The sequence below is a fragment of the Anomaloglossus baeobatrachus genome, chromosome 3 (genome assembly GCF_048569485.1).
Source record: "Anomaloglossus baeobatrachus isolate aAnoBae1 chromosome 3, aAnoBae1.hap1, whole genome shotgun sequence".
Classification (NCBI taxonomy): Eukaryota; Metazoa; Chordata; class Amphibia; order Anura; family Aromobatidae; genus Anomaloglossus; species Anomaloglossus baeobatrachus.
This window is the reverse complement of record NC_134355.1, coordinates 688431809-688455253: the sequence shown is the minus strand read 5'-3', so window position 1 is coordinate 688455253 and position 23445 is coordinate 688431809. Positions and strand designations below refer to the sequence as shown.

The window sequence follows — 23445 nt, the reverse complement described above, 5'->3', positions numbered from 1 at the left end:
GCCTTCAATATTGGCCTCTTCGCCAAGATCTTCCTCTAGAAGATCGGGCTTTAATATTGATCTCTTCTCTAAGATCTTCCTCTAGAAGATTGGGCTTGAATAGTGGGCTCTTCTCTATGATCTTCCTCTAGAAGATTGGCCTTCAATATTGGCCTCTTCTCTAAGATCTTCCTCTAGAAGATTGGCCTTCAATATTGGCCTCTTCTCTAAGATCTTCCTCTAGAAGATCGGGCTTTAATATTGATCTCTTCTCTAAGATCTTCCTTTAGAAGATTGGGCTTCCTTTTAGGTGGTTACTCCACTGGGTGTTCTTTGAAAAAAAATCCCTTTTTGTAATCTATATTTTGGCTCATTAGCCTCGATTAGATTTCATAGAGATATTGGCCACTTCTTCGAGACGGCCACCTCTCAAAGAAGGCATTTTTCCCTTTAGTTTTTCTTTTATTGTTGATCTTGACCTGTTTTTTGGCCACCCTTCAAGAAGACCATTTGCTCATGAGATTATGAATTTCCATCTTATAAAGTTTCTTATATAGATATGATCACAGCAACAGATACATCGGTCACTGTCCTCCATCTGGCCAAACACAATAAAGCAAATACTGTACAGTTGGAACACGCACCCTCACATCTGCCCTCACATTAAAATGGCCAATAAACCCAAGACGTGGTTAGTCCTTCGTGGTTATGTAAGGCCATTAGGATGCGTTACCTGCTCTGTGTCTGTGTCACTCCGGCTTATCTTCATAATCGCAACTCTCATCAAACCCAACTGGAAATTTTAAGAAGTAATTAGACGAGTACAATTCACGACTCATGACCGTGTTACAACGATACGATCTGATAAAAAGGGAACAGTCAGATTAGATTTAGATGGAGTGAGCTGTGATCCACCCCGGACGCCGCTCCCGATCTAGACTTTCATGTACAATTCTGTGCAGGGTTTGGTGAATGGTTCTTCATCTGAGGATCACGATTCTCTATGAGGTCTCATCTTCTGCCCTTGTGGGACAACAAAGCATCTCTCTCTGGTGTTAGTACGCTCCCGCGGACTCTGCTCCGGGGCGCTCCCGCTCACTCTGCTCCGGGGCGCTCCCGCTCACTCTGCTCCGGGGCGCTCCCGCTCACTCTGCTCCGGGGCGCTCCCGCGGACTCTGCTCCGGGGCGCTCCCGCGGACTCTGCTCCGGGGCGCTCCCGCGGACTCTGCTCCGGGGCGCTCCCGCTCACTCTGCTCCGGGGCGCTCCCGCTCACTCTGCTCCGGGGCGCTCCCGCTCACTCTGCTCCGGGGCGCTCCCGCTCACTCTGCTCCGGGGCGCTCCCGCTCACTCTGCTCCGGGGCGCTCCCGCTCACTCTGCTCCGGGGCGCTCCCGCTGACTCTGCTCCGGGGCTGTACTGGATTATTAATGGGAGGCTGTACTGGATTAATAATATGGGGCTCTACTGGATTAATAATGGGGGGGCCGTACCGGATTATTTATGGTGGACACTATACTGGATTATTTATGAGGGGCTGTAGTAGATTATTAATGGGGGGGTTACTGGATTATTTATGGGGGCTGTACTGGATTATTTATGGGGGGGCAATCTGGATTATTTATGGGGGGCTGTACTGGATTATTTATGGGGCCAATCTGGATTATTTATGGGGGGCTGTATTGGATTATTTATGGGGGGGGGGTGCACTGATTTATTTATAGGGGGCTGTACTTTTATGTATTATTTATGGGGCCGTGCTGGTTTATTTATGGGGAGCTGAACTGAATTATTAATGGGGGGGCTGTACTGAATTATTAATGGGGAAGCTGTACTGGATTATTTATGGGGGGCCATACTGGTTTATATATGGGGAGCTGTACTGGATTATTAACGGGGGGGGGGGGGGCTGTACTGTATTATTTGTGGGGCCAATTTGGATTATTTATGGGGGGCTGTACTGGATTATTTATGGGGGACGCACTGATTTATTTATGGGGGGCTGTACTGTATTATTTATGGGGCCAATCTGGATTATTTATGGGGGGCCATACTGGTCTATATATGGGGAGTTGTACTGGATTATTAACTGGGGGGCTGTAGTAGATTATTAATGGGGGCTCTACTGGATTATTAATGAGGGGCTGTACTGGATTATTTATGGAGGCCGTACTGGATTATTTATGGAGGGCTGTACTGGATTATTAAAGGGGGAGCCATATTGGATTATTTATGGGGGGCTACACTGGATTATTTATTGGGGGCTGCACTGGATTATTTATGGGGGCTGTACTGGATTATTTATGGGGGGCCATACTGGATTATTTATGGGGGCTGTACTGCATTATTTATGGGGGGCACTGTACTAGATTATTTATGGGAAGCTGCACTGGATTATTTATGGGGGCTGTGCTGGATTATTTATGGAGGGCCATACTGGATTTTTTATGGGGGCTGTACTGCATTATTTATGGGGGGGGCACTGTAATAGATTATTTATGGGGAGCTGCACTGGATTATTTATGGGGGCTGTACTGGATTATTTATGGAGGGCTGTACTGGATTATTAAAGGGGGAGCACTATTGGATTATTTATGGGGGGCTGCACTGGATTATTTATGGGGGGCACTGTACTAGATTATTTATGGGGAGCTGCACTGGATTATTTATGGGGGCTGTACTGGATTATTTATGGGGGCTCCACTGGATGATTTATGGGGGCCTGCACTGGAGTATTTATGGGGCCACTGTACTGGATTACTTATGGGGGGACACACTGAATTATTTATGGGGGGCCGTACTGGATTATATATGGGGGGGCCACACTGGATTATTTATGGGGAGCTGTGCTGGATTATTAATGGAGGGCTGTACTGGATTATTAATGTGGGGCTCTACTTGATTATTAATGGGGATTGTGGGAGATTATTTATGGCAGACACAATACTGGATTATTTATGGGGGGCTGTATTGGATTATCTATGGGGGGGCTGTACTGGATTATTAATGGGGGCTCTATTGGATTATTGTACTGGATTATGTATGGGGGGCTGTACTGGATTATTTATGGGGGCTGTCCTGGATTATTTATGGGGGCACTGTCTTGGATTATGTATGTGATTATGGGCCAGGCTGTGTGGATAGGAAATCTCAGCCTGAAATCTTATGATAAAGATGAGAAAACATTAACCCTTTCAGAGAAGCGTTGATTGTATGGAGGGTTCTCTGATCTGCTCTGGAGGCTGAGGGTCCGGCCCCCACCACCCGCACCTCTGACGTCTGACACTGGGCGAGATGTATCCTCCCCGTCATATTCTATGTGTGCGGATTAACTGTACCCCGGCCGCTAATTAACTCTGTGCACCGCGTGATTGGGACATAATAGGCGAAAAGAACGATCTCTCCGGATCCTCCATCATCCGTCCTTCTATGGAAAAGTAAAGGAAGCCGTGACTGATATCAAATAAAGCTGGACTTTTGCCTTTTGCATGTTTTTGGGAGCACAAAATTGGTACATTTTGCTAATATTTGAAAACAGCGCCCCTCCTGCCCGCTGGTTGCTTGTGGTACTGCAGCCCAGTCCTATATACATTAATGGAGCTGAGCTGCAATTCCAGTCTCAACCTACTGACAGGTGTGGCGCTGTTTTCTAATGAAAAAAAAAATTGCAGAGAGTTCCCCTGTTCTAAGAATTGTCCACCAATGTTCCGCTGCAGAACCTCTTTATTTTAATGGTTTGTTTTAGAAAGAAGATTTCCAAGAAGCCACCCAATAAAGTGAATGACCTCGGAAGCTAAGGCTTCATGAGGGCCAATATGCTAAAATCAGGAGTTACCCAACCCCCCCACATAGGAGATATAGAAAGAAGGAAGGATCGGGCATGCTGGTCTTCAACATGTCCAACCCTCCAAATCCAAGTGATGCTCCCCAACAACCACACCTGGTAGGATTGGTCGGTAAGGTTTACGGCGCTGATTGACCAGGATGTCCAGCTCTATCATGATTTGACCATATAATTTTTATGAAGGGGGGGAGGTGTTGAGTTATATACTCATTCCACGGACAGCTTTCTTAAAGGGGTTGACCTACCATAACGAATCACCGATGCGAGACAGTTCTGCGACCTGAGCTATGAAAAGGAGCAGGGTTTTGGGGCTGGTACTGGGTAGTCCAAAGGACATGTCTGGTGACCACTGGGACAACCACCAATTCCAAAAATGCCCTGTTCTCGGCACCCCTCGATGCGGGAACTAGCGATCAGCATCATAAGTAGTTACGGTAGGTCAACTCTTTAGGTTTATGCTCCATCTGTTGGGCGCCCAGGATCCGTTATTGGCAGGGCCCAGCATTGTGTCAGATCAGGGTCATATTGGTCTGAGAATAATCCAGATCCACATTTGAGCTGAGATCTTGTCTTTCTGTGGCCATTGTGAAGATCTGAGGTTATGGGTTGTATTAATCATCTGGGCAGGTTAGCAATGCAACAGTTTTATTTCTTCAATACCTGGTCTTACAGCAAGCATAGTCCTTATGCTCCTCCAGATGACGAATACGAAGATGGTAGAGCGTGTATCCAGCTCCAACCAGACACAACAGTCCTTGGGATTGTTCCTCAGATCCATACAACATATACCACGACTGCAGTGCGTATATCCAGATCTAGTTGAACACAACAGTCCTTGGGATCATTCCTCAAATCCAGATGACGGTTATCACGATTGTAGTGCGTGCACCAGATTCAGTTGACCACAACAGTCCTTAAGATAGTTCCTCAGTTCAAGACAATGGATATCATGACTGTACCGCATGTATCCAGCTTGAGCCAGACACAACAGTCCTTAGGATAGTTCCTCAACTCCAGACGATGGTTATCATGACCATAGCACGTGTATCAGGCTCCAGCTGGACACAACAATCCTTAAGATAGTTTCTCAGATCCAGACGTCAGATACTACAACTGTAGCATGTGTATCCAGCCACAGGTGGACACAACAGTCCTTAGCATAGTTCCTCAGATCCAAATGTCGGATACCATGACCGAAGCACGGGTATCCGGCTCAAAGTAGACACAACATTCCTTAGGATAGTTCCTCAGATCCAGATGATGGATATCACGACCATACCACATGTATCCAGCTCCAATCAGACACAACAGTCCTTAAGATAGTTCATCAGATCCAGTCGACATACCAAGACCGTAGCAGGTGTATCCAGCCCCAACTGGACAGTCTTTAGGAGAGTTCCTCAGAGCCAGACGATGGACACCACAACCATAGCATGTGCATCCAGCTCCAGCCACAAGCCACAGTCCTTAGGATAGTTACTCAGATCCAGATGTCAGATACCAAGACCTTAACATGTGTATCCAGTTCCAGCCACAAACAACAGTCCTTAGGATAGTTCCTCAGACCCAGCTGATGGATATAACGACCGTAGCATGTGTATCCAGCTCCAGCTGGACAAAACAGCCTTAGGATAGTTCCTCAGATCCAGATGATGGATACCAAGACCATAGCGCATGTATTCAACTCCAGCCAGACACAACAGTCCTTAGGATAGTTCCACGTGTCGGATACCAAGACTGTAGAGTATGTATCCAGCTCCAGCCAGACCCAAGAGTCCTTATGATAGTTCCTCAGATCTAGACGATGGATATTAGAACCGTAGTGCATGTATCCAGTTCCAATTTCTATAGTCCATCCAGGGGCACCAGGACCTGGCCACAGCGACAGATCCTTGCCACTCCACATCACAGCACCAACTCACTGACCAAACATGAGTCTTATCATTCTACCTCTCCTGGGATTAGCCCCCAGGATGGGCAGAAGGGCTCTCACCCATCCCAATAAACATGTTCTACAAGTAGTTCAAAGTATGCAGAAGGTTCCAGAAGCCAAGTCTGAAGTCTGAAAAGTTGTGTATTGGGGAAGAATGTTACAGGGAGAACAATGGCTTCATGGAGGTCCCAGAGACACTCAGTCCAAAGCATCTTAAACTGATGAGCGGCAATCTCTAAACAAGCACAACACTAAGATGGATGTAACCGATGCTCCGTGCTGGAAGAAGTTCACTCTACGACCATTTATCCTATTGTAACGCTCACAGCCGGTGAAGGGGCAACAAGCGGGGTTAGTTGACCCACTGGACCAAAAGGGAGGAACCGGGCTTACCCTTTGGTGGGAGGGGTTTAACTAAGTGCCTACAGGTACCACTCTTAGAGCAGTGACCGGGACTGTGGCAGCTGACCCCCAGGACAGGAGACAGACTCAGGTATAGACATAGGTGCAGGCAGGAACAGGTGGGATGGCGGAGGCAGACAGGTATGGTGGGGATGACAGGGACAGACGGGTTTAGGAAGACAGGTAGAGGTGACGGACACAGGGATAATGGGACCTGACAACTAGCTAGCAGACTGGTAGCCAAACTAACTAAGGACATTGCGCAGGCACCTCCCCTAATGGGAGGGTGCCTTAAATACATATTGCCTCTCCAATGAGGTGTGACTTCAGGAAAGCCACTTTGGCCCGCTCCGAAGTGAACCGGTGTGGTAAAACTTCACAGTGCAGGGAGCACTGACTGATGAGCCCTCGGCATTGCTTGGGATCACTATCAAAATGTGGTGGAGCAGACAACCAGGGCCAGTATTCTGCCGCTGCTGGAGCTGCAGGGTGGACACATGCTGAGGAACCAGATAGACACCAATCAATCAGACGGGTGTTAATGGTCATCATAAAGGACAGAATCTGTTCCTGCTGTTCCCAGCGCTGGCAGCGAGAGGGTAGAGGAGTCAGTGGAGTCCATGGCCTGTGCAACCTGTAACGCTCACTGCCAGTGTTGGGGCAATGAGCAGGGTTACTGGACCCACTGGACCACAGGGAGGACCTGGGATTACCCTTTATGGGAGGGGCTTAACTAAGCACCCACCACAAGGCACCAGGTACCTCTCCCAGGGCAGTGACTGGGAGGTGATGGACTCAGGAATAGACGGGTACAGGCGAGGTGACTGAGACAGGCTGGACGAGAGGGTATGGACAGGAATGATGGCCACAGCAAGGATAGACAGATGTGAGAAGGTAGTTACTGGAGACGGACACAGGGATAGGACAGGAGCTCAGGACCTGACAACTAGCTAGGTCGCAGACTGACGAGTAATTTAAGACTTTGCACAGGCACCTCCTCTAATGGGAGGGTGCCTAAAACACACAGACGGACGCCAGGTGCCACAGTCCTGATCACTGGCCTGGGAGTGGTAACTGGCGTCCGTCTTGTGGTAGGCGCTTAGTTAAACCTCTCCCACTAAAGGGTAAGCCCGGGTCCCCCTGTGGTCCAGTAGGTCCACACCGGTCGCGAGCGTTACACCAATTGTCTTTAATCCATGACCAGCATAATATTTCTTAGGACCATTTTCCTATAAAGTTCTTTAAGCGAAAAACAATAATAAAAATTGTCGGCGCATATTTAACCCAAATGTTGCCAATGTCCCTGACTCTCGTCCTCCGTGAACTCCGTGTTTACAAGGATCAGCGTTACATAATCCCAAGATCTGATGGATTCTTTTATACAACTATACGCACGGTCTGAACACGGATCGACTATATAAAAACCGCCATATACCACCAACATAACGACGCACAGAAAAGCTCAACATTCACTAAAAGTCATCAAATCCCGAAAATAAGAAACAAAACATGAGACCAAAACTGACGGAAACACCAACTTTTTACGATTGGTGTGCGGTCACAATCCAGCGCCGCCGGAGTTGCGGTTTATTTTACGTGTGGTGTGGCCGTATGACGGATTGTAGAGTTTAAGGTGTAATACCAGAAGCAGCCTGTAGCCAGGGGTGGCGCACTGTCTGGAAGTGAGTAGCTAAAGACCACTTTGAGACTAAGTCTAAATGGTGAAAACTTTCTAAAACTTTTTTCCTGGAAGCTGGAGCCTGTTTGACCCATGGGCGCACTGATTGCGCCGCATATTTATCCCCGACGATATATGGCCGGATTGCTGACATAGTAGTTATGGAAACATAAGTGCCTCCTATAGTCACACATGGATGATTAGTGGTCTTACATCCATATGCGAGGGGTCACTATCACCAGAATGGGGGACTTGTGTCCTCTTCTCGCCCTTGGGCACAAGACAGCAGTTTGCAACTGATTGCGCATGCGCACTGCCGCTTATGGTGGTGGTGCGCATGCGTGACCTCAGAAGCTAAAAGCAGTCGTGCTAACCACTGAGCCACCCACACACATAGCAAAGAAAAAAGGATGAGTAGAAGAGCGCAACACTCAGCTATCTTCAGTGCTATAAACGTGCGCATGCGCAACCAGCTTCTCATTTATTAGCCATGAAAGGACCAAGTTACCAGGATAAACGTTTCCACTTTTTCACAGTATATTATTCCCACTGTTCCCCTAAATATGCTGTTTTTTGTTATTTTAAAATCCGCCTTACGGTTCCAGAGATATGGGCACATTTTTAAGGGTCTTTAAAAGGGGGAGTGGCTCATAGAATTCCTCGGGGGTGTGACTAAGAAAACGCCCCCGAGGACTTCTGTGATCTTGGAAAACTCCATATATCTGGAACCGTATGGCGGATTTGAAAAATTTTTAAAAAGAAATGCTAAGGGGAGCAGTGAGAATATAACAAGTGCAAAAACTGTCCACTTCTGACGTGGGGACAGGTCCCCTTAAAGTGTTTATCTCAGAAGATCTCTGTCCATATATTCTTGGATATAGATATCATGGTGGGAGTTCCTTCTTGAGACCCCTTTCTTCATGTCAGCGCTCCCTCAATGTCTTGTTCTACAGTGGAAAAGGATTTCAACTTAAAAAATGAACAAAAGTAAAAGTTTCCATTCACTGACAGGAAGCAGAGATGATGAGATTAGGAAAAAGTCAACTCGTGAATCCAGAGTAAACCTGACAATTGTCTGAACACCTTCCATGTAGCAATATATAAAGCCCTGAACAATCAGCTCCCCGCCCCCGCCCCCGCCCCCGCTGCGGAGAATTCACAAATTAATGGATTTCCTGGAAAGTGAAAACAATATAACACAGTAAGGTGGAGACACAGGTGCGGCCCCCGGGGGGCGATAATGGGCCGAGACGGAGGGGGCAGGGACCACAGGCACATGGTCTATGTGTGCGGGTACAGTAATCACAGAGGCTGCGAAGGCTAAACTCCTGGAAATAAGAACTGTGAGGGTGACAGGGAGCAGAGAGCGAGGACGGGGACCCCACAACTAGAGCCGGACGGAGGAGAGAGGACTGTGAGCGATATCCACAGTGCCCCCATAATAACAGCGATATCCACAGTGCCCCCATAATAACAGCGATATCCACAGTGCCCCCTTAATAACAGCGATATCCGCAGTGCCCCCATAATAACAGCGATATCCACAGTGCCCCCATAATAACAGCGATATCCACAGTGCCCCCATAATAACAGCGATATCCACAGTGCCCCCATAATAACAGCGACATCCACAGTGCCCCCATAATAACAGCGACATCCACAGTGCCCCCATAATAACAGCGACATCCACAGTGCCCCCATAATAACAGCGACATCCACAGTGCCCCCATAATAACAGCGACATCCACAGTGCCCCCATAATAACAGCGACATCCACAGTGCCCCCATAATAACAGCGATATCCACAGTGCCCCCATAATAACAGCGATATCCACAGTGCCCCAATAATAACAGCGATATCCACAGTGCCCCCATAATAACAGCGATATCCACAGTGCCCCAATAATAACAGCGATATCCACAGTGCCCCCATAATAACAGCGATATCCACAGTGCCCCCATAATAACAGCGATATCCACAGTGCCCAATAATAACAGCGATATCCACAGTGCCCCCATAATAACAGCGATATCCACAGTGCCCCCATAATAACAGCGATATCCACAGTGCCCCCATAATAACAGCGATATCCACAGTGCCCCCATAATAACAGCGATATCCACAGTGCCCCCATAATAACAGCGATATCCACAATGCCCCATAATAACAGCGATATCCACAGTGCCTCCATAATAACAGCGATATCCACAGTGCCTCCATAATAACAGCGATATCCACAGTGCCCCCATAATAACAGCGATATCCACAGTGCCCCCATAATAACAGCGATATCCACAGTGCCCCCATAATAACAGCGACATCCACAGTGCCCCCATAATAACAGCGATATCCACAGTGCCCCCATAATAACAGCGATATCCACAGTGCCCCCATAATAACAGCGATATCCACAGTGCCCCCATAATAACAGCGATATCCACAGTTGCCCCATAATAACAGCGATATCCACAGTGCCCCCATAATAACAGCCATATCCACAGTGCCTCCATAATAACAGTAATATCCACAGTGCCCCCATAATAACAGCGACATCCACAGTGCCCCCATAATAACAGTAATATCCACAGTGCCTCCATAATAACAGCGACATCCACAGTGCCCCCATAATAACAGCGATATCCACAGTGCCTCCATAATAACAGTAATATCCAGAGTGCCTCCATAATAACAGCGATATCCACAGTGCCCCAATAATAACAGCGATATCCACAGTGCCTCCATAATAACAGCGATATCCACAGTGCCCCCATAATAACAGCGATATCCACAGTGCCCCCATAATAACAGTGATATCCACAGTGCCCCCATAATAACAGCCATATCCACAGTGCCCCCATAATAACAGCGATATCCACAGTGTCCCCATAACAGTGATATCCACAGTGTCCCCATAATAACAGTGATATCCACAGTGCCCCCATAATAACAGTGATATCCACAGTGCCTCCATAATAACAGTGATATCCACAGTGCCCCCATAATAACAGCGACATCCACAGTGCCCCCATAATAACAGTAATATCCACAGTGCCTCCATAATAACAGCGACATCCACAGTGCCCCCATAATAACAGTGATATCCACAGTGCCTCAATAATAACAGTAATATCCACAGTGCCCCCCATAATAACAGCGATATCCACAGTGCCCCCATAATAACAGCGATATCCACAGTGCCCCCATAATAACAGTGACATCCACAGTGCCCCCATAATAACAGCGATATCCACAGTGCCCCCCATAATAACAGCGATATCCACAGTACCCCCATAATAACAGTGATATCCCACAGTGCCTCCATAATAACAGTGATATCCACAGTGCCTCCATAATAACAGCGATATCCACAGTGCCTCCATAATAACAGCGATATCCACAGTGCCCCCATAATAACAGCGATATCCACAGTGCCCCCATAATAACAGCGATATCCACAGTGCCTCATAATAACAGCGATATCCACAGTGCCCCCATAATAACAGCAATATCCACAGTGGCCCCCATAATAACAGCGATATCCACAGTGCCCCCATAATAACAGCGATATCCACAGTGCCCCCATAATAACAGCGATATCCACAGTGCCCCCATAATAACAGCGATATCCACAGTGCCCCCATAATAAAAGTGATATCCACAGTGCCCCCATAATAACAGCGATATCCACAGTGCCCCCATAATAACAGCGATATCCACAGTGCCTCCATAATAACAGTGATATCCACAGTGCCCTCATAATAACAGTGATATCCACAGTGCCCCCATAATAACAGTGATATCCACAGTGGCCCCATAATAACAGCGACATCCACAGTGCCCCATAATAACAACGATATCCACAGTGCCCCCATAATAACAGCGATATCCACAGTGCCCCCATAATAACAGTGATATCCACAGTGCCCCCATAATAACAGCGATATCCACAGTGCCCCCATAATAACAGTGACATCCACAGTGCCCCCATAATAACAGCGATATCCACAGTGCCCCCATAATAACAGCGATATCCACAGTGCCCCCATAATAACAGTGACATCCACAGTGCCCCCATAATAACAGCGATATCCACAGTGTCCCCATAATAACTGCGATATCCAGTGTCCCCATAATAACAGCGATATCCACAGTGCCCCCATAATAACAGCGACATCCACAGTGCCCCCATAATAACAGCGATATCCACAGTGCCCCCATAATAACAACGATATCCACAGTGCCCCCATAATAACAGCGATATCCACAGTTCCCCCATAATAACAGCGATATCCACAGTGCCCCCATAATAACAGTGACATCCACAGTGCCCCCATAATAACAGCGATATCCACAGTGCCTCCATAATAACAGCGATATCCACAGTGCCCCCATAATAACAGCGATATCCACAGTGCCCCCATAATAACAGTGATATCCACAGTGCCCCCATAATAACAGCGATATCCACAGTGCCCCCATAATAACAGTGATATCCACAGTGCCCTCATAATAACAGCGATATCCACAGTGCCCCCATAATAACAGCGATATCCACAGTGCCTCCATAATAACAGCGATATCCACAGTGCCCCCATAATAACAGCGACATCCACAGTGCCCCCATAATAACAGCGATATCCACAGTGCCCCCATAATAACAGTAATATCCACAGTGCCTCCATAATAACAGTGATATCCACAGTGCCCCCATAATAACAGCGATATCCACAGTGCCCCCATAATAACAGTGATATCCCGATAATCTGCCGCCTTCAAAGAGACTCAGCAATGGGTGCAATGGGCAGAACAGGGGCGTCCTGCGGGGGGCAGCGGAGGACCCTGCGGGTGGGGGAGGGTGGAGGAGACCCCATTCCAAGTGACGATGTTGCAGAATTATCTCAAGGTGTTAAACTGGGTGACATCACTGAGTACTATGATGTCACCTGAAGGGGGTGCAGTGTGATGGGGTGAGGGGTCCCTCTGCCCCTGAGAAGCCCCCGCTGTACATGTTACATGGCCCCACATCTGGGGCTCAGAATAGATCTGACACATCGTGTAACAGTCGCTCCGGCGGCTCCGAGTATAAAGGAGGGTGAGAAGGGACAGTTATAGAGGAGGAGGAGAGGAGAGGGTCCCGGAGTGAGGAGAGGAGAGGAGAGGGTCCCGGAGCCAGAGAGGAGAGGAGAGGAGAGGGTCCCGGAGCGAGGAGAGGAGAGGGTCCCGGAGCGAGGGGAGGGGAGGAGAGGAGAGGAGAGGGTCCTGGAGCGAGGAGAAGAGAGGAGAGGAGAGGGTCCCGGAGCGAGGAGAGGAGAGGAGAGGGTCCCGGAGCGAGGAGAGGAGAGGGTCCCGGAGAGGAGAGGAGAGGGTCCCAGAGCGAGGAGAGGAGAGGAGAGGGTCCTGGAGCGAGGAGAGGAGAGGAGAGGGTCCTGGAGCGAGGAGAGGAGAGGGTCCCGGAGCCCAGAGAGGAGAGGAGAGGGTCCGGAGCCCAGAGAGGAGAGGAGAGGGTCCCGGAGCCCAGAGAGGAGAGGAGAGGCTCCCGGAGCCCGGAGAGGAGAGAGTCCCGGAGAGAGGAGAGGAGAGGAGACGGTCCCGGAGCGAGGAGAGGAGAGGGTCCCGGAGTGAGGAGAGGAGAGGAGAGGGTCCCGGAGCCCAGAGAGGAGAGGAAAGGAGAGGGTCCCGGAGCGAGGAGAGGAGAGGGTCCGGAGCGAGGGGAGGGGAGGAGGAGGAGAGGAGAGGGTCCCGGAGCGAGGAGAGGAGAGGGTCCCGGAGCGAGGAGAGGAGAGGAGAGGATCCCGGAGCGAGGAGAGGAGAGGGTCCCGGAGCCCGGAGAGGAGAGGAGAGGGTCCCGGGAGCACGGAGAGGAGAGGGTCCCGGAGCGAGGAGAGGAGAGGGTCCTGGAGCGAGGAGAGGAGAGGGTCCTGGAGCCCGGAGAGGAGAGGGTCACGGAGCGAGGAGAGGAGAGGGTCCTGGAGCGAGGAGAGGAGAGGGTCCCGGAGCGAGGAGAGGAGAGGGTCCTGGAGCGAGGAGAGGAGAGGGTCCCGGAGTGAGGAGAAGAGAGGGGAGGGTCCCGGAGCGAGGAGAGGAGAGGGTCCCGGAGCCCAGAGAGGAGAGAGAGAGGGTCCCGGAGCGAGGAGAGGAGAGGGTCCCGGAGCCCGGAGAGGAGAGGGTCCCGGCGCGAAGAGAGGAGAGGGTCCCGGAGCACAGAGAGGAGAAGAGAGGAGAGGGTCCCGGAGCGAGGAGAGGAGAGGAGAGGGTCCCGGAGCCCGGAGAGGAGAGGGTCCCGGCGCGAGGAGAGGAGAGGGTCCCGGAGCACAGAGAGGAGAAGAGAGGAGAGGGTCCCGGAGCGAGGAGAGGAGAGGGTCCCGAAGCGAGGCGAGGAGAGGGTCCCGGAGCCCAGAGAAGAGAGGAGAGGAGAGGGTCCCGTAGCCCAGAGAGGAGAGGAGAGGGTCCCGTAGCCCAGAGAGGATGAGGGGAGGAGAGGAGACGAGAGGAGAGGGTCCCGGAGCCAGGAGATGGGGAGGGGATGTGTATTATCTAATATCCATCTATCTATCCCTCTATCTATCTATCCCTCTATCTATCTATCCCTCTATCTATCTATCTATCTATCCCTCTATCTATCCCTCTATCTATCCCTCTATCTATCCCTCTATCTATCCCTCTATCTATCTATCCCTCTATCTATCCCTCTATCTATCTATCTATCTCTCTATCCCTCTATCTATCTATCCCTCTATCTATCTATCCCTCTATCTATCCATCCATCTATCTATCCCTCTATCTATCTATCTATCCCTCTATCTATCTATCTATCTATCCATCCATCTATCTATCCCTCTATCTATCTATCTATCTATCTATCTATCCCTCTATCTATCTATCCCTCTATCTATCTATCTATCCCTCTATCTATCTATCAAATCAAATCAAATCAAATCAAATAAGCTTTATTGGCAGGACCAAATACAAATTAGTTTTGCCAAAGCAAGTGTACATTAGGGGCTGGGGCTGTGGGGATGGTGGGTGGGGACTGTAGGAAGGATGGATGGGGCACATCCAGGGTGGGGACTGTGGGGGCACTTCTAGGATGGGGGCTATGGAAGTCCATGGCTTATGATGGGGCATATCCACGGTGGGACTGTGGTAACGGTGGATGGGACATATCCAGGGTGGGGATTGGGGGGGCCACATCTGGGATGGGGGGCTATGGAAGTCTATCTATCTATCCCTCTATCTATCTATCTATCTATCTATCCCTCTATCTATCTATCTATCCCTCTATCCATCTATCCCTCTATCCATCTATCCCTCTATCTATCCCTCTATCTATCTATCCCTCTATCTATCTATCTATCCCTCTATCTATCTATCTATCTATCCCTCTATCTATCTATCTATCCCTCTATCTATCTATCCCTCTATCCATCTATCCCTCTATCTATCTATCTATCCCTCAATCTATCTATCCCTCTATCTATCTATCCCTCTATCTATCTATCTATCCCTCTATCTATCTATCCCTCTATCTATCTATCTATCCCTCTATCTATCTATCCCTCTATCTATCTATCCCTCTATCTATCTATCCCTCTATCTATCCCTCTATCTATCTATCTATCCCTCTATCTATCCCTCTATCTATCCCTCTATCTATCTATCTATCCCTCTATCTATCCCTCTATCTATCTATCCCTCTATCTATCTATCTATCCATCCCTCTATCTATCCCTCTATCTATCTATCTATCCATCTATCCCTCTATCTATCTATCTATCCCTCTATCCTCTATCCCTCTATCTATCCCTCTATCTATCTATCCCTCTATCTATCTATCTATATATCTATCTATCTATCTATCCCTCTATCTATCTATCCCTCTATCTATCTATCCCTCTATCTATCTATCTCTCTATCCATCTATCTATCCCTCTATCTATCTATCCCTCTATCTATCTATCCCACTATCTATCTATCCCTCTATCTATCTATCCCTCTATCTATCTATCTATCCCTCTATCTATCCCTCTATCTATCTATCCCTCTATCTATCTATCTATCCCTCTATCCCTCTATCCATCTATCTATCTATCTATCCCTCTATCTATCTATCCCTCTATCTATCCCTCTATCTATCCATCTATCTATCCATCTATCTATCCATCTATCTATCCCTCTATCTATCTATCTATCCCTCTATCTATCTATCCCTCTATCTATCTATCCCTCTATCTATCTATCTATCCCTCTATCTATCTATCTATCCCTCTATCTATCCATCCCTCTATCTATCCCTCTATCTATCCCTCTATCTATCCCTCTATCTATCCCTCTATCTATCCCTCTATCTATCCATCCCTCTATCTATCCCTCTATCTATCCATCCCTCTATCTATCCCTCTATCTATCCCTCTATCTATCTATCTATCCCTCTATCTATCTATCCATCTATCTATCTATCTATCCCTCTATCTATCCCTCTATCTATCCCTCTATCTATCCCTCTATCTATCTATCCCTCTATCTATCTATCTATCCCTCTATCTATCTATCCCTCTATCTATCCATCCCTCTATCTATCCATCCCTCTATCTATCCATCCCTCTATCTATCCCTCTATCTATCCCTCTATCTATCTATCCATCTATCTATCCCTCTATCTATCCCTCTATCTATCTATCTATCCCTCTATCTATCCATCTATCTATCCATCTATCTATCCATCTATCTATCTATCCATCTATCTATCTATCCCTCTATCTATCCCTCTATCTATCCATCCATCTATCTATCCCTCTATCTATCTATCTATCCCTCTATCTATCCATCTATCTATCTATCCCTCTATCTATCCCTCTATCTATCTATCCCTCTATCTATCCCTCTATCTATCTATCCCTCTATCTATCCCTCTATCTATCTATCCCTCTATCTATCCCTCTATCTATCCCTCTATCTATCCCTCTATCTATCCCTCTATCTATCTATCCCTCTATCTATCCCTCTATCTATCCCTCTATCTATCTATCTATCCCTCTATCTATCTATCTATCTATCCCTCTATCTATCTATCCCTCTATCTATCCCTCTATCTATCTATCTATCCCTCTATCTATCCATCCCTCTATCTATCCCTCTATCTATCCCTCTATCTATCCCTCTATCTATCCCTCTATCTATCCCTCTATCTATCCCTCTATCTATCTATCCCTCTATCTATCCATCTATCCCTCTATCTATCCCTCTATCTATCCCTCTATCCATCTATCTATCCATCTATCCCTCTATCTATCTATCCCTCTATCTATCCCTCTATCCATCTATCCCTCTATCTATCCCTCTATCCCTCTATCTATCCCTCTATCCATCTATCTATCTATCTATCCCTCTATCTCTCTATCTATCCCTCTATCTATCCCTCTATCTCTCTATCTATCCCTCTATCTATCCCTCTATCTATCTATCCCTCTATCTATCTATCCCTCTATCTATCTATCCCTCTATCTATCCCTCTATCTATCTATCCCTCTATCTATCCCTCTATCTATCCCTCTATCTATCCCACTATCTATCTATCTATCCCTCTATCTATCTATCCCTCTATCTATCTATCCCTCTATCTATCTATCTATCCCTCTATCTATCCATCCCTCTATCTATCCCTCTATCCATCCCTCTATCTATCCCTCTATCTATCCCTCTATCTATCCCTCTATCTATCCCTCTATCTATCCCTCTATCTATCCATCTATCCCTCTATCTATCTATCCCTCTATCTATCCCTCTATCCATCTATCTATCTATCCCTCTATCTCTCTATCTATCCCTCTATCTATCCCTCTATCTCTCTATCTATCCCTCTATCTATCTATCTATCCCTCTATCTATCCCTCTATCTATCTATCCCTCTATCTATCCCTCTATCTATCTATCCCTCTATCTATCCCTCTATCTATCTATCCCTCTTATCTATCCCTCTATCTATCCCTCTATCTATCTATCCCTCTATCTATCTATCTATCCCTCTATCTATCTATCACTCTATCTATCTATCCCTCTATCTATCTATTGCTCTATCTATCCCTCTATCTATCCCTCTATCTATCTATCCCTCTATCTATCCCTCTATCTATCTATCCCTCTATCTATCCCTCTATCTATACCTCTATCCCTCTATCTATCCCTCTATCTATCTATCTATCCCTCTATCTATCTATCCCTCTATCTATCTATCTATCCCTCTATCTATCCCTCTATCTATCTATCCCTCTATCTATCTATCTATCTATCCATCTATCCCTCTATCTATCTATCTATCTATCCCTCTATCTATCCCTCTATCTATCCCTCTATCTATCTATCTATCCCTCTATCTATCCCTCTATCTATCTATCTATCCCTCTATCTATCCCTCTATCTATCTATCTATCCCTCTATCTATCTATCCCTCTATCTATCTATCCCTCTATCTATCTATCCCTCTATCTATCTATCTATCCCTCTATCCCTCTATCTATCCCTCTATCTATCCCTCTATCTATCCATCCCTCTATCTATCCATCCCTCTATCTATCTATCCCTCTATCTATCCCTCTATCTATCCATCCCTCTATCTATCCCTCTATCTATCTATCCCTCTATCTATCTATCCCTCTATCTATCTATCCCTCTATCTATCCCTCTATCTATCTATCCCTCTATCTATCTATCTATCCCTCTATCTATCTATCTATCCCTCTATCTATCCCTCTATCTATCCCTCTATCTATCTATCTATCCCTCTATCTATCCCTCTATCTATCCCTCTATCTATCTATCCCTCTATCTATCTATCCCTCTATCTATCTATCCCTCTATCTATCTATCTATCTATCCCTCTATCTATCTATCTATCCCTCTATCTATCTATCTATCTATCTATCCCTCTATCTATCCCTCTATCTATCCCTCTATCTATCCCTCTATCTATCTATCTATCTATCCCTCTATCTATCTATCTATCTATCCCTCTATCTATCTATCCCTCTATCTATCTATCTATCTATCCCTCTATCTATCTATCTATCTATCCATCCCTCTATCTATCTATCTATCTATCCCTCTATCTATCTATCTATCCCTCTATCTATCTATCCCTCTATCTATCCCTCTATCTATCTATCTATCCCTCTATCTATCTATCTATCCCTCTATCTATCCCTATATCTATCCCTCTATCTATCCCTATATCTATCTATCCATCTATCTATCTATCCCTCTATCTATCTATCTATCCCTCTATCTATCTATCTATCCCTCTATCTATCTATCCCTCTATCTATCTATCCATCTATCTATCCCTATATCTATCTATCCATCTATCTATCCCTATATCTATCTATCCATCTATCTATCCCTCTAGCTATCTATCTATCTATCCCTCTATCTATCTATCCCTCTATCTATCCCTCTATCTATCTATCTATCTATCTATCCCTCTATCTATCTATCTATCACTCTATCTATCTATCTATCCCTCTATCTATCTATCCCTCTATCTATCTATCCCTCTATCTATCTATCCCTCTATCTATCTATCCCTCTATCTATCTATCTATCCCTCTATCTATCTATCCCTCTATCTATCTATCCCTCTATCTATCTATCCCTCTATCTATCTATCCCTCTATCTATCTATCCCTCTATCTATCTATCCCTCTATCTATCCCTCTATCTATCTATCTATCTATCCCTCTATCTATCTATCTATCCCTCTATCCCTCTATCTATCTATCCCTCTATCTATCCCTCTATCTATCTATCCCTCTATCTATCTATCTATCCCTCTATCTATCTATCTATCTATCTATCCCTCTATCTATCTATCTATCCCTCTATCTATCTATCCCTCTATCTATCTATCTATCCCTCTATCTATCTATCTATCCCTCTATCTATCTATCTATCCCTCTATCTATCTATCTATCCCTCTATCCCTCTATCTATCTATCTATCCCTCTATCTATCTATCTATCTATCCCTCTATCTATCTATCTATCTATCCCTCTATCTATCTATCTATCTATCCCTCTATCTATCCCTCTATCTATCTATCTATCCCTCTATCTATCTATCCCTCTATCTATCTATCTATCTATCCCTCTATCTATCTATCCCTCTATCTATCTATCCCTCTATCTATCCCTCTATCTATCCCTCTATCTATCTATCTATCTATCCCTCTATCTATCTATCTATCCCTCTATCTATCCCTCTATCTATCTATCTATCCCTCTATCTATCCCTCTATCTATCTATCTATCCCTCTATCTATCCCTCTATCTATCTATCTATCCCTCTATCTATCTATCTATCCCTCTATCTATCTATCCCTCTATCTATCTATCTATCCCTCTATCTATCTATCCCTCTATCTATCTATCTATCCCTCTATCTATCTATCTATCCCTCTATCTATCTATCTATCCCTCTATCTATCTATCTATCCCTCTATCCCTCTATCTATCTATCTATCCCTCTATCTATCCCTCTATCTATCTATCTATCTATCCCTCTATCTATCTATCTATCTATCCCTCTATCCCTCTATCTATCTATCTATCCCTCTATCTATCTATCCATCTCTCTATCTATCTATCCCTCTATCTATCTATCTATCCCTCTATCTATCTATCTATCCCTCTATCTATCTATCTATCCCTCTATCTATCTATCTATCCCTCTATCTATCTATCCCTCTATCTATCCCTCTATCTATCTATCTATCTATCCCTCTATCTATCTATCTATCTATCTATCCCTCTATCTATCCCTCTATCTATCTATCTATCCCTATATCTATCCCTCTATCTATCTATCTATCCCTCTATCTATCCCTCTATCTATCTATCTATCCCTCTATCTATCTATCTATCCCTCTATCCATCTATCCCTCTATCTATCCCTCTATCTATCTATCCCTCTATCTATCCCTCTATCTATCTATCTATCCCTCTATCTATCTATCTATCCCTCTATCCATCTATCCCTCTATCCATCTATCCCTCTATCTATCCCTCTATCTATCTATCCCTCTATCTATCTATCTATCCCTCTATCCATCTATCCCTCTATCTATCTATCTATCTATCTATCCCTCTATCTATCCCTCTATCTATCTATCACATATCTTGAAGAATAGAACAATAAGCTGCATTTATCCAAGTACAAGTCACCAGAGCACAGAATACACAGAATACACAGAATACACAGAATACACAGAATACACAGCCCTGGCCCGTGTATCCCGGCTCCATCCTCACTATATATCTGGCTGCAGCTAGTTTTCTCTCTTTCTATATCTATCACTCTTACTTTGTATTTTCCTCTTTCTTTACATTTCTTTTTCTCTTTTTTCTTTATCTTTTTCCTCTTTCTATCTCTTCTGCTTTTTTTTCTCTCTTTATCTTTACTTCTCTCTTTTTCTCTGTCTCTCTGTCTATATTTATCTCTCTCTTCTTCTTTCTCTCTGTCTCTCATTTCTCCTCTCTCTCTCTCTCTTTCTCTCCTTTCTCTGTCTCGTCTTTCTCTCGCTATATCTCCCTCTCTCTATTTCTCCTTCTCTCTTTCATTCTTTTTCTCTCTTTCTCTCGCTATATCTCCCTCTTTCTTCCTCTTTGTATCCTTCTCTCCCTTTCTCCCTCTTTCTTTCTCTCCTTTCTTTCCTTCTCTCTGTCCTTATTTCTTTCCCTCTTTTTCTCCCTCTATCTCTCTCCCTCTATCTCTCTCCTTCTCTCCGGCGGGTCCCGCTGTCTGCCGCTGGGCGTTGTAGTCCGCCACGCTGCGCTCCTACCTATGTATCTCTTCTCTTTCTCTCTTTCTCTCTCTCTATCTTTCTCTCTTTCTCTCTTCCTCCCTATCTCTTCTCTTTCTTTCTCCCTCTATCTCTCTCCCTCTATCTCTCTCCTTCTCTCCGGCGGGTCCCGCTGTCTGCTGCTCGGCGTTGTAGTCCGCTGGGCGTTGTAGTCCGCCGCACTGCGCTCCTACCTATGTATCTCTCTCTTTCTCTCTTTCTTTCTCTCTCTTCCTCCCTATCTCTTCTCTTTCTCTCTCCCTCTATCTTTTTCTCCCTTTCTCTCCCTCCCTTTCCCCGGCGGGTCCCGCTGTCTGCCGCTGGGCGTTGTAGTCCGCTGGGCGTTGTAGTCCGCCGCACTGCGCTCCTACCTATGTATCTCTCTCTTTCTCTCTTTCTTTCTCTCTCTTCCTCCCTATCTCTTCTCTTTCTCTCTCCCTCTATCTTTTTCTCCCTTTCTCTCCCTCCCTTTCCCCGGCGGGTCCCGCTGTCTGCCGCTGGGCGTTGTAGTCCGCTGGGCGTTGTAGTCCGCCGCGCTGCGCTCCTACCTATGTATCTCTTCTCTTTCTCTCTCTATCTTTCTCTCTCTCTCTTTCTTTCCCTCTTTTTCTCCCTCTATCTCTCTCCTTCTCTCCGGCCGGTCCCGCTGTCTGCCGCTGGGCGTTGTAGTCCGCTGGGCGTTGTAGTCCGCCGCGCTGCGCTCCTACCTATGTATCTCTTCTCTTTCTTTCTCTCTTTCTCCCCATCTCTTCTCTTTCTTTCCCTCTTTTTCTCCCTCTATCTCTCTCCTTCTCTCCGGTGGGTCCCGCTGTCTGCCGCTGGGCGTTGTAGTCCGCTGGGCGTTGTAGTCCGCCGCGCTGCGCTCCTACCTATGTATTTCTCTCTTTCTCTCTCCCTTTCTCTCTCTTCCTCCCTATCTCTCTCTTTTTCTCTCTCTTCTCTTTCCCTCTTTTTCTCCCTTTCTCTCCCTCCCTTTCCCCGGTGGGTCCCGCTGTCGCCTGCTGGGCGTTGTAGTCCGCTGGGCGTTGTAGTCCGCCGCGCTGCGCTCCTACCTATGGTGGTGATGACGGTGATGGCGAAGTAGAAGGATCCGGCGAAGGTCCACTGCACGCCGGCCTTGTGCGGCTTGAGCTTCAGCACCACGCACTCCAGCTCCCGGTAGCCGGCCTCGGTCAGGTTGTACTTGCCGCGCAGCTCGCCGCTCCGGTTCTCCAGCTTCTCCTTCTCCGCGACCTCCTCCTCGGACTCCAGCACATCGAAGACGGCGGCGCCGGCCAGCAGATAGGTGAAGGTGCAGATGATGAGCGCCAGGGTGCGGACGTTCTGCCTCTTCATGGCGCGGCTCGGGCGGGCTGCAGGCGGCGGGCGCTCATGGCGGCAGCACAGTCCGTGGAGGAGTCCTGCACACGAGCCGCCGCCGCGCTCCGGAGCTGTCCCTTCAGCACCACCCTCAGGAGGCTCCGCCACAGCCGGCCCCGGCCATATAAGGCTGTGCTGAGGGGAGGGCAGCCACCGGGGGCAGCCACACAGAGGGGCAGCCACACAGAGGGGCAGCCACACAGAGGGGCAGCCACACAGAGGGGCAGCCACACAGAGGGGCAGCCACACAGAGGGACAGCCACACAGAGGGGCAGCCACACAGAGGGGCAGCCACACAGAGGGGCAGCCACACAGAGGGGCAGCCACTGAGGGACAGCCACACAGAGGGACAGCCACACAGAGGGACAGCCACACAGAGGGACAGCCACACAGAGGGGCAGCCACACAGAGGGGCAGCCACACA

The 23445-nt window shown here is 47.0% G+C and overlaps 1 protein-coding gene across 1 annotated transcript in view; it reads right to left on the bottom strand.

Annotated features, from left to right (window-relative positions):
• Positions 1-23100, bottom strand: part of KCNK3 (potassium two pore domain channel subfamily K member 3) — a 104796-nt gene extending 81696 nt beyond the window's left edge. Inside the window, exon 1 of the mRNA XM_075341310.1 lies at positions 22715-23100. Coding sequence (XP_075197425.1) covers positions 22715-22997 — 283 coding nt within the window. The 5' untranslated portion in view covers positions 22998-23100. The remainder of the gene's footprint in view (positions 1-22714) is intronic.
• Positions 23101-23445: the final 345 nt, after the last annotated feature.